Source organism: Mustela erminea, chromosome 16, assembly GCF_009829155.1.
Source record: "Mustela erminea isolate mMusErm1 chromosome 16, mMusErm1.Pri, whole genome shotgun sequence".
NCBI classification, from domain to species: domain Eukaryota; kingdom Metazoa; phylum Chordata; class Mammalia; order Carnivora; family Mustelidae; genus Mustela; species Mustela erminea.
The window spans coordinates 65,657,091-65,669,633 of NC_045629.1; the positions used below are offsets into that span (position 1 = coordinate 65,657,091).

The 12,543-nt window shown below is 45.3% G+C and overlaps 1 protein-coding gene across 2 annotated transcripts in view; it reads left to right on the forward strand.

Annotated features, from left to right (window-relative positions):
- DEPTOR (DEP domain containing MTOR interacting protein) overlaps positions 1 to 12,543 on the forward strand; it is a 131,767-nt gene that overhangs the window by 34,442 nt on the left and 84,782 nt on the right. For both annotated transcript variants that reach the window (XM_032316931.1, XM_032316930.1), the window contains exons 2-3: positions 10,087 to 10,265; positions 11,539 to 11,662. In XM_032316931.1, coding sequence (XP_032172822.1) covers positions 10,087 to 10,265; positions 11,539 to 11,662 — 303 coding nt within the window. The remainder of the gene's footprint in view (positions 1 to 10,086; positions 10,266 to 11,538; positions 11,663 to 12,543) is intronic.

A 12,543-nucleotide genomic window follows, 5' to 3' on the forward strand; every position in this document is an offset into this window, starting at 1 on the left:
GAGCCCTAAGAATCACACCATAGGTTGAACCCTGGGGTTCACCTGTCAGCCTTTTACTGTTTTTGGCAAGATGTGGGGTATAGACCCCCAGGCTTCTGATTTCCTCGGAAGGGCGCTCCAGTGCCTGGAAACAGACTCCCTGAGAGTATGTCCCACCTGGATACTCCCCCCCCCCCCCCCCCCCCCCCCGCCATCCTCAGCCCCTGTCCCCAGCCCTGGAAGGTCAGCTGGCTCAGTGCTTAGCTCAGCTCCTGGTCACTCTCCCCCAGCCTCCTCCCCTTACTCTTTATCTTCTTTTTAGCCTGCAACACAATGTTGGTGAACCCCAGGTGGTTTGCCAAGTGTGCTCCCTGAAGAACAGCATTAGCCTTACCTGGATCTTTGTTAGAAATGCAGATTCTCGGGGCCCCTGGTGGCTCCGTCCATTAAGCCTCTGCCTTTGGCTAGGGTCATGATCTCAGGATCCTGGGATCCAGCCCCTCATTGGGTTCCCTGCTTCTCCCTCTCCCTCTGACCCTCCCCCTGCTCTTGCTCTCATTCTCACTCTCTTTAATGAATAAATAAACAAACCTTTAAAAACAAAAGAAATGCAAATTCTTGGGCCCACCTCCAGATCTACTGAACTGGAAACTAGCTGGGAGGCCACAGCGCTCTGTGGTTAACAAGCCCTCCTGGTGATCTTAGTGAAGGACTTCTTCGAGCATCACTGCCCTCCCCTTCTCTAACCTGAATCTCTGTGTGTCCCCCCCACTACCCCCACTGGAGCACAGAGCTTCTGGCTGGTATTTTCTCAGATTCCACTTTGGGGTCCAGTGAACAATATTTAGTTATTATTTCATGATCTTTGTACTTCATCTTTCTCTCTATTTTTCCTCTTTGTCTAAAATGGGCCCTGAGACAGTTTCTGCTCTAAGAAGTTTTCAGTTTCTGACACTAACAGTGCTGTTGCAGTGCATGTCTCTCTCAAGGAGGGCAGGTACAGACTGGGCGTGACAACAGAGGACTTGAGAGGCGGTCACAGAGTGTAGGCCAGCTTGCCCATCAATGGGCCAGTCCTCAGTAAAGGGCTAGAGTGCCACCAGTCGCCATTTCCAGGCTGTCGTGGAGTTCAGGCAGAGAGTCTGGATCGAGTCAGGAGGCCAAAGTTGACGTTCCAGTGGGTCAAACATGGGCGAGTCACTTCGCTTCTAAATGTTGGCTTTCCTATCTGTCCGATAGTGATGTCAGGGAGGGCTTGGCCTGGGTAGGCTGAAGGTGTTTTCCTGTTAAAACAACTCAGTGATTTTAGTTATCGGTTTGGTTGAGGGGGCAGAAGGGGTGAGATTAGTTCTTGTAGACCTACCAGGAAGTGAGGCCTCCATGTGTTTTTAGGAAGTGACTGAATGCTTTTCTCTGCGTTACCTGCCACCCCACACGGGGGCTCTTTCTCATCCTTGAACAAAGAACAGGTAAGCTAGACTTAGGTAGACTTAGATAGAGTTGCTAATTCACCCCCCTTCTTCCCTGATTCACTCCCAGAGATATTAAGCAAATTTAATGCAAAATCCTGCACCCACACTGGAAAACAAGGGCCAGCAACTTGAGCATTTGTTCTAAAAAGTACATATTTAGTGGCTTCTTGAGGCTGCTTTTGATGAAATATGACAATGAAATATATTACCTAATAATAGCAGTAAGGGTTGACGTTTACGGAGAGCTTATTATATGCTAAGCACTTTACATAGAATTTTCTCATTTAATCCTCACATTATGAGACATACATTGTTATACCCATTTTATAAATGAGAGAGTTGAGGTACTGAGGAGTCAAATGTTTTGTCCCAAGTTACACAACGAGTAACGGACGTAGCTTGTATTTGAACCCCAGTCCGTCTGGCTCCCTAGCTCTGCTATAAAGGAAGGAAAAATCGTGAATGAGGAGAGCAGGAAGTTAATCTGCTGACAGATGCCCCAGAGTCCCTGTTCCTGCCCGAGAGCTATACTTTCTTATCCCCCACTTGCTGCTACCTCCTCAGCTGACTCAGTAACCAGTACTGGTCCTACGGGTCACTCTGTGTCCTCACTGAGTTCTAGAAACCATTCTGAGCTGGTTTCTTCACTTGTAAAATGACAGAGGCCTGCTACGCCTGGGTGTGGTGTAAACAAATAATGACCTATTTGGAAAAAAAATCTTGGAGCTTCTTGGAAAGGCGCTTTGCGGGCAGGAAGAACTTCTGCCTTACCAGAGAAAGAGATCAGAGCTAGGGAGGTTGATGCCAGTGCTCCTTGTTCCTTCAGAACAGGAGACCTCATAGGAAAAAGCCCCCGGGAGGAAGAACTCCGTGAAAATCTCAGGTCTAATGAGGTAAGGAAGGCTGACATAGAGACCTTCCCGTCTTGACCCTGTATTTACCTCTTATCTCCCGGATGAAAAGAAAGATTTAAAAGGGCCTCATGAGCTATTATGCACATGTCATTAGAAGGGTTTGTTGTATGTCCCTCATGAACTGATGCTTGCTCTCTGGGATGGTGTAACTCAACTCACCAGCTCATTTCCATGCCACCCCCCCAGGAGTGGCATCCTAATTATACAGCATTGGCTCAAAGTAGACATGGAGACAGTGCAATGACTTCTTTTGTATTTATGTTGGTGGCAGTATCTATAGGACGTATAAATTGCATAAATTTTCACCTTTCCATGTTTTCTCTTCTGTAGTCTACATGAGCATAAAATAAGCAGAACACAGAGGCTTCTGGCATTTAAAGTTTGACGTCACTAAACGCTTTGTAAACACAGAAATCAGAAGATCTGAGTTCAAGTCCTGATTACTCCTGATCAAAAATGTGACTTGAGCAGGTCCCTTTAAGTTTTCTGAACTTGCTTCCTTATCTGTCAAATGACTATGACAGTGCCTTCCTGGTCACAGGGATGTCATTAGCCTCAGCTCTGTTCAAATGTGAAATAACTGTTATTATTTCTGCTAATACGGCATCATCAAGATCTCAAATATAGTGCATGGTATGTAGGACTTGGAATCAAACATGCTTCCCTCATGGGTGTGCTTACCATCTCAATTAGTGTGGTGACAAGACACAGCATAAAGGACTTGTGCTTGCACTGACCTGACATGGGGCCTGGGAGGGCTCTGGGTAGAGCCCATGGCTCTGCCTTTGTTCCTGATTCACAGAGCCGTTGCTTATAACCCTCCTGCAAAGGGGTCTTGCTGGTGGAACATTTGACGCTGCTGTCATTGAAAGGTGGTCACTGCATTGTGTGTGTGTGATCTCAGACCAGTTCCTGCTGGTCTCCCGAATCACATTGACTGTATTTATGTTAACCTGTTTTTTATGCCCTTTCCTTCCTTTCGCTGTGTGTGTTTTTTCTGTTGTTCTGATCTGGTTGGGAGAAACCAAGCATCTTCTTGAAGCAAAACTACCCGAAATGTGTATAATGATCCTATCTCACATAAAGATATACATAAACTAGCTGTACATGTGTACATAGGAGATTTTGGCAAGAATACATAAGCAACGATATTTTTAAGATGTTATTTATTTATTAGACAGACAGAGATCACAAGTTGGCAGAGAGGCAGGCAGAGAGAGAGGGGGAAGCAGGCTCCCCTCTGAGCAGAGAGCCCGATGCAGGGCTCGATCCCAGGACTCTGGGATCATGACCGAGCTGAAGGCAGAGGCTTTAACCCACTGAGTCACCCAGGTGCTTCAACATAAGCAACTATTAATATCAGCTTCATTTGAAAAGTGGGGGGTTAAGGAAAATTTTGAACACACCCCAAAGTCAATAAAGGAGTAGACCCCCATGCACCTGTCCCCTGGCTTTGACAATTACCAATTCTTCATCGTTACCCAGCTTCATGTTAGACCTATTTGAGTTTCTTTTTATCTACCACGAGCATGTATTTGGAAATTTTGAAATTTTAATTGTAAAGTCAATTCAAACTTTAAAAGAAAATGCAGGAGGTTAGGTTTCATTTGTTCCTGTCTTTTTTTTTTTTCTCACCCTTTTAGACTCCGGTCCTCTCAGAGGTAGGTGATTAAGAATGATTCTCTCCGACTTCCGTGGTCCCCAGGGACAGATACTGGCTGAACATCTGGGAAAGGCAGCAGCTCTGGTTGACAGCACATCTATGTCAGCGCTATTGCCTTAATCACAAGGCTCGCACTGTCAGCCCTACTGTTTGGCTTGCTGTGTTTTTTAATTAAACTGTTTACTTTGGCTGAGATTTATGACGCTGTTTTTAAATGAGAATATGTGCTTTCTGTCCCCTCTTTGTTCCCTGGGCCCGACAACCTGTGCAGTTCTCTGCAAGCTATTTTTCGCAAAACAATCTCTGCATTTCTTATCAGACGGAGGGTAATTTTACAGGGATTATTAACACTCTGCGCTCCGTAGTGTGTGTTCTCCTAGGGCTAGAAGAGGAAATTGTCTGATGCAAGCCCAGCAGCTGGTTAGCTGGCCAGGAATAGAATATTACAAAATCACCTTGAATCTAAAACCTGTGCACCAGCTGTCTGAGAGGAAGGACAGGAAGGTGGTTTTCGTATTTACATTCCTTAGTCGGTGGTATTGAAAAACGCAGCTAAAATAGAAATGGTTATTTTCCCCAGTGGTTCAGCGTGGATCGATCTGGACTGTTAAGTCAGAAGACCATTCGGCCCCATGTCTTGTTAGCACGAGTGCGTTGCATGAGCGAATTAATTTTTCACATCAGTGCGAATTGATCCCCTTCTCTGCGCTAGGCACTAGGGAGACACAAATAAATAAACTCCCCCTTAGTATCCTGCTCCTCGTCTAACTGTAATACAGTGGGATGAATGTTCTCCTCGTGGCACTAAAATAGCGTGGGAGAAGGGAGGAAGGTGCTGTAGCTTTCGAAGGCTTGGGGGGATGTTCACAAAGGAGATGCCTCATCAGCTGAAGAGCCAAGACAATTTTCTGAATTGCTGAAGGCGGAAGGAGGGTCTCCATCTTGAGCAGAGGCATGGGAGGTGATGGCTGCGTGGAGTATGAGGAAGAGTCCAGTGTGTCCAGGCTTCGAGGCGGGTGTGTTTGTGTTTGGGAGGTGAGGAAGGTGAGGAAGTTTGGAAAGCCTCCTTAGAGGGGCGCCTGGGTGGCTCAGTGGGTTAAGCCGCTGCCTTCGGCTCAGGTCATGATCTCAGGGTCCTGGGATCGAGCCCCTCATCGGGCTCTCTCCTCAGCAGGGAGCCTGCTTCCTCCTCTCTCTCTCTCTGCCTCTCTGCCTACTTGTGATCTCTGTCTGTCAAATAAATAAATAAATCTTAAAAAAAAAAAAAAAAAGAAAGCCTCCTTAGAGCCTGAGTAGGTGTGGTTCTTTTGGATTCAGACAACTGAGGCTTCCTCAGCCACCTGAAGGGATTGGTTCTGGTTGTTAGTAGGGCACGCGTAGTGAAGGAAAGAAGAACTAGAAAACCTAAGGAACCAAGGTACTCCAGGGACAGCATCTGTCGCTGTCTATCATTTTGCAACCTCTTTCTCCTCACCTCCTAGCTACGCTGTGCCGGCCTCCCCACTCCCCTCACATTCCTGGTCGGCCAGTTTCCTCAGCATCTTGGTGGGGAGTGTTCACCTTTGCTCTGGGAATCCCATGGAGATGGTCTTGGAAATACGGAGGGTGTATGTGGGACAACCGAGTGGGAAAACCAGGAAGTACTTGGCACTTGGCAGCCTTTCCGCTCGAACGGCCCACATTGCTGTTTTACACAGTGACATCCGGTGAGTTCCATTTGAACAAAGTGTTCCATGGCACAAGTAGAGTTTGAAAACTCCAGCTCTAGTTTAAATCTCGGAGGGAACCATTCTGCTTGGCTTTCACTGATTGTGTCACTTGGGTTGGGTAAGATCTCATGCCTCTGGTCTCACTGAACAGCCCATGGGCACGTATGTGCAGGGGCCACCAGAGGTCATGGGCTCTTTCAGTCAGGTACCTCCCCACATGGAAAGAAAACAGACTCAGGGTGGTGGACCCCGCCGGTGGTAGATAAGGTGTGGAAGGCCGTTTTAAATCAAAGGGGGTGTTGGACATGGCGGATGATGTGACTAATGTGTCTAGGCAACATGTCTTCTTTAAAATGTATGGTTTTTAGCCGCTTGCTCAGCATTTTGTGGAGTCTTTCTATTCCAGGAGAGGCTTGGCTACTCAAAATGTCTATTTTTCCATAAGACTTTGAAATATTCCTTACTCTATTCCCTTTTTGGAGACCTCCATGCACATTAGCATATGAAAACCTGTAACGGATAAGTTAAGTTCAAGTAAAAGGAAATACTTTTTTGAAAAACACCCATACACATGCAACACGGATTAGAATTTTGGAGATTGATCACCCTGGAATGGAAAGCATAAATAGTTTTATAAAAAGATTTATGGTTACCAAGCTGTGGGGTGGGGACTCCTAATAGTTAGAAGCCTCCTTACCTTTTTAAAGTTTTGAAAATTTCAACAATGTCTTAGTGTCCTTGGACATTCATTTTTTCAGCAAATAATAAGGGCCCGAAGTGCTAGGCAGAAACACTTGGTTATATGTCTGCAGAGTGAACATTCTTATCTTTTTATTGGGATAGTTCTTTGGGAAAGTACAATTAAAAAAATTTTTTTTAAAGATTTCTTTTATTTATTTACTTAAGAGAGAGAGAATGAGTGGTGGAGAGGGTCAGAAGGAGAGAGAGAGAGAGAGAGAGAGAGAAGCAGACTCCCTGCTGAGCAGGAAGCCCAATGTGGGACTTGATCCCAGGACTTTGAGATCATGACCTGAGCTGAAGGCAGACCCCCAACCCACTGAGCCACCCAGGCACCCCCAAGAATGCATAATCTTAATGGTCATTTTTAGAATTCTGTATTTCCGACTATGAAATTTAGAAAAAGAAAAAAAAGATGCTGGCACCATTATTAAAAGTTTTTAACTACAGTAGTGAGTTGAAAACCATCAGTATCTCCTGGATCCAGAGTTCTTTCCCCTCTATCAGTTGACTGCTCCGTTTTCTAAACATGGAAATATGCCAGGCCCTGGTGGGACTGCCGGGAGAAAGGGCTTCTGCCCTCAGTGCAGGGTGGGAATTGGTGGGGATCAAGAATGCTCACGAATTAGCCCCATGCTCGGGTTCATGAAAGGATAGGCCCTGAAGGTTTCTATTCTGTAGTATTTGAAGATAAACATTAGCTAATAATTTTTTTTTTTAGGATGGAAAGTTTATAAGAGCTAAAACTCCTCTTTTGGCTCATAACATATTCCTCCTCCACCAAATTATATGGTAGCTTGTTCCATGTTTCGATTTCTAAATAAATTGGTCCTCATTATTCTTGGATTCCTGACAGACATCACATCTAAGAATTAATGTTTCACATTCTGCCACTTTGAGCATGTTAAACAAATTACTCAGTGTCATTGTCACTGAATTCATTAGAGGGAAGTGAGACTTTAGCATGCCTAGGTGAACATGTTTTTTTATCAGGCTTTGTTTGTTTTTTATTAATAATTACAACTCCACATTGGTTTTGTGGCTTTAACATTACCTGCGTCCGGGAGCCACCGTGAGGATGGCTGTCCATAAAGTAGTGAAAACAGTGCCTAGTGCCTAGTAAGGTCTTGAATGCTTGCGTTGTCCTTATTAATGAACTTCGTGACTGTGTGATGAAGTAATCTCCATGGGTGTAATTATCCCCATTTTATCAGGGAGGATTCTGGTGCTCAGAAGTTGGATTGTTTGGAATTACAGGCAGTGTCAGGATGAGAACAAGAAGTTCCTATTCCTAGTCTTGTGCTCCTGATTGCTCTCATAACAGACCTTTTAGGGTTTAGTATTTTGATATATGAACTTGGGAGGATAACATGCAGGCCGTAGATGTGAAGCGAGCACAGATGTAAGTGCCGTGTCGAGTACTAGGCATCGAGTAGAAATGCAGTCAACATGGGTTTTTTCTTTCTATGCCATTTACAGGCGTTAGGATTCTTATTTCTTTTCTTTTCTTTTTTTTTTTTTGAATTTTATTTATTTGACAGAGAGAGAGTAGGCAGAGAGACAGGCAGAGAAAGAGAAGGAAGCAGGCTCCCCACTGAACTGAGAGCCCGATGCGGGGCTTGATCCCAGGACCCTGGGATCATGACCTGAGCCGAAGGCAGAGGCTTTAACCCACTGAGCCACCCAGATGCCCCCGGATTCTCATTTCTATCCTCCTCTCCCTTGTCCCTGCTGATGTCCCAGGTAAGCATTCCATCTGCAGACCACTCGTGCATCTCCAGGCTTTAGCCCTTCCTAGTGGTCCGTGTCAGCTCAGCCCACCTTTATGGAGTATCACGGATGGAGTGCCTTGAACAACAGAAATTTACCTTCTCACAGTTCTGGGGGCTAGAAATCTGAGATCGGGGTGGGGCAGGGTTGGCGGGCCTAGCTCATAGGTGACCCCCTTCTCCATGTGTCTTCACGCTCTTCTCTCGGTACAGAAGTGTGTCCTAATCTCTGCTTGTCATAAGGACACTAGTCATCTTGGATTAGGGCCACCCTCAAGACCTCATTTTAATTTAATTACCTTTTAAGAGACCCTCTCTACAAATACAGTCACATTCTGAAGTACCAGGGTTTAGACCTTCAGCATAATGAATCTGAGGGGAACACACAACAGCCCATAAGAGTGGTCTAGCCAGGAAGAGAGCTGAGCTTCCAAGCCCCAACCCAGTGTGCTCCCGACTTAGACTCACGGTCCCTGGGATAGCAAAACCCATTAAATTTCATCCAGTCAACTCTGTTCAAAAAGCAGGCAAGCAGACAGTCTAGTTCCTTCCTTAAGGAGTAGACAAGAGGAGATCGGGGCCTGTGCTGGGTGCCGATGCTGAATTGACATTCTGTTGCCCAGTCTCAACACGGCTAAGGATGGGGTGAGCAGAACTGCGTTCATTCTACAGAGGAAAAAGTAAGCCTCTGGCCTCGCTCACACAGATACGGTGAGATTTACTCAGGTGGCACTCCCCTCTCGCAATGATGCTGAAAATATGAGGTTAGAATAGGACCATGTGAACAAAGCAGGAAGAAAACCGACCTTGTGTTTCACCCAATTCAAACCCTTGAGAATTAAAAAGTGAATGCAGGCTGATAAAAGAAGGGAAACCAAATGGAAAAAAAAAAATTAAAGGCTGGTTGAAGGCTCTTTTGGAAAAAAAAAGTCATAGAGTTCTGAAGGGTATAAGGGAAGGCTCTGGGTCAACTGCTTTTCTCCATGCTAATCCATCAGCCTGTAAATAAATCACGTTTGCCCCACGGCTTTCATCCATCTCTCCCGGATATTCTGTTTATCCCTCCCTGGCTAGAGGCAGCACAAAGTGGCCGTTGGGAAGTCAGACTCTGAAGTGAGACCATCAGGTGCAAATTTAATTTTCTTCGCTTATTAGCTGTGTGGCAAGTCACTTAATCTCTTTGAGGTTCTCTCTGCTATTAAAAAAAAAAAAAAGTGTAGACGGTAATAACAACTCTCAGTGAGGTTGTTGCAAACATGTATGGAATGTGCTTCGATCAGCACCTGGACCCTCGTAAGCCTCACGGAAGGATTAGCTGTTGCCCCTATAGAGAGCGGGACAGGCAGAGGCCGGGATCTTTGTGCTACTTTCAAACGTGGGTCTCTAATCCTGGAAATACGCAGTGGGCAGATGGTGGACATTCATTCATTTCTGTTGCATAGACGCACGAATGCCCATGCAGTGGACCTCTGTGACGAAGTGGAAGTGCCTGGTTTCAGCAAGTGTTGAGGACTTTCGTTTGTTCTTTGGTTGAAGCCATAAGCCCACTGGTGGATGGAAGAAGGGAGCCTACCAAGTGGCACGAGAGCTCTAGCTCTAGCTTGTCCGGGGTGGTTTCACACCCCCCCACCATTGACCTGTATTATCTCTAGATCTGTGGGTAGAATCATTTCCTGGGACCTCTGGGCTGGGACAGTGTGGCAACCCCCTCCCGACCTGCAGGTATGTGGATGGCCCTTTGATATATTTAGAGCCTCTACTTTGTTCTGAGCTCTGGGATTGGCTGAATGATTTGCGTTGCCATTAAAATTCCTGGAAGTAATTGCCAAATTTTCTTTCCAGGCTCAGGCTGCATGAAGAAAAGGTGATTAAAGATAGGCGACATCATCTCAAAACCTACCCAAACTGCTTTGTCGCAAAAGAACTGATCGACTGGCTGATTGAGCACAAAGAGGCTTCCGACAGAGAGACCGCAATCAAGCTCATGCAGAAGTTAGCTGACCGGGGCATCATTCATCATGGTGAGTGAGGTGCCCACCGACAGTCACGATAACGTGGGAGGAAACCAAGGACCACGTCTTCCATTCCTGATATGAACCCTCCCATTGAACAAATAAAACGCTGGGTCTCCTGTGCATCTGTCTCCAGTGACATTCCCTCCTTCCTCCAAGAGGCATTGGGGTTTATTTCCATTTGCTTCTAAATACATTTCCCTTTCTGTATAGGCATCTCTTAGCAAGGTATCGTATTGCTTTTGGTGCTTTAAATCATTACATAAATGCATGTTTGCTCTTTCACAACTTGATCAGCTCTGTAACTGTAACTGTAACTCTGGTTTGCTCATTTCTGCTGTTGTGTACACCATATATAATTACATTTGCCATGATCGTAGCTATGCCATATATAATGAGTACGCTTACCCATTCTCCTGCTGAGGGCCATTTAAGAGGTTTCTGAGTTTTTCTGTTACTCTCAGTGGTTCCACGAACACTTCTCCTGGAATTCTCTAACCCTGACCAAGACCTCCCACGTGCTGCTGTTTTGGCTGAAATGCCCTCTCTCTTCGCTTTAGCCCAATTTCTCGCCATCCTTCAGGTCTCTGCCTACATGCAGCTCTTCAGAGTAGTGTCCATTCCCTACAGCTAGGTTCCTGGGCTTACTAGTTATTCCTTCTTTGGTCTCCTGATGCAATACCCCCTTCTTTTGTTGCCCCCTCGCACCCTGTGTTAATTCCAGGTTGACATTTCTCATTATCTCAGTAGACATCACGTTCTTTGAGGCTGATGCCTGCCCCAGTATTTCAAGAAGAATTTGTGGCATGACTGATGCATAGGATGGTGTGACCATTCTACTAGATAATGATGGTGGTGATGAGGATGATGATGATAGCTAATATTACTGTGCTAAACACGCGCACAAAATCGTAGAATGGTGCGCTTCAGAACTTAGGTAGTAAAATGGGTCTTTTGGTTTTTTTCATTTTTATTTTTTATTTTATTTTTTAAAATTTTTTATTTTTTATTAACATATAATATATTATTAGCCCCAGGGGTACAGGTCTGTGAATCGCCAGGTTTACACACTTCACAGCACTCACCATAGCACACACCCTCCCCAATGTCCATAACCCAGCCACCCTCTCCTACCCCCCTTCTCCCAGCAACCCTCAGTCTGTTTTGTGAGATTAAGAATCTCTTATGGTAAAACAAGTCTTAATTAACCTTTCACATCATCTGAGGAATTGAATAAGATTTTTGTTTTCTTATTTGCCTCTCTGTGTACATTGTGTTTCAGTGTGTGACGAGCACAAGGAATTCAAGGACGTCAAACTCTTCTACCGCTTTAGAAAGGATGACGGCACCTTCCCGCTGGACAACGAAGTGAAGGCCTTCATGAGGGGACAGAGGCTGTATGAGAAGTATGTCGCACATGAAATCCCCCACTGTGATCTTAACTTGTAGAGAGAGACAGGGCTATTTCCGTCTTTTTATCATTCTGCCTTCAGCCTGGCTCTTCCCTGTGGGACAGTTACATAACTGTTCCTTTTAATACGGGAAAACTCGATCACTCATTTTCTTTTCTCTTTGCCAGAAATCAAGTCAATTTCGTAAGATTCTTAATAAAGAATTTATTTAAATAGAAAATGCTTTATTTAAATAGAAAATACTTAAATATTTATTTTTTATCTTTGAGTCGATTTAGCAAAAGTCCACAAATAAAAAAAGGTTGGAGCTCGATGTTTGCCTGCAGTAAGTAAGGCCGTTGCCTATTTTCTCTTTTCGAGGGCTGTTGTATAACTCAGAGGTTTAGTCTTGTGAGTGGCTGGAGAAGCAGTGTCAAGTACAGGGGAAGTTCAGGTTCAGGTCAAGAGATGAGTAGTGAGAGAACTTCAGATAGCAGAATGGTCTAAGAGGAATCATCACTGAGACCCATTGCTGGATCTCAGATCTCCCCACTGGTCTGTCTCTGAGCGGATCTCCTGTTCCTGTGGCCTCTTTCCCATCCGACCTCTTGTTTTTTGCCAAGGCAGCCACTGGAGAAAGGAGGGTGGGGGGGACGCTCCCTCCTGAACACTGGGTGCCTTTCAAATAGGTTGAAAATAGGTCTTTATCATACAAAAGAGCCTACTGTGTGATGGGTGGGTTGGTGCATGGGGAGGCGGGTCCGGGGAGTCAGATTAAGTAACGTGATGGTGAAGAGCCAGATAAGTTTGATTCTAGCCCTGTCACCTCACCTCTGTCAACCTCAGTGTCCTCTTTTATGACAGAGGAGGGGTGATGGGACCACCTCCTAGGTGTT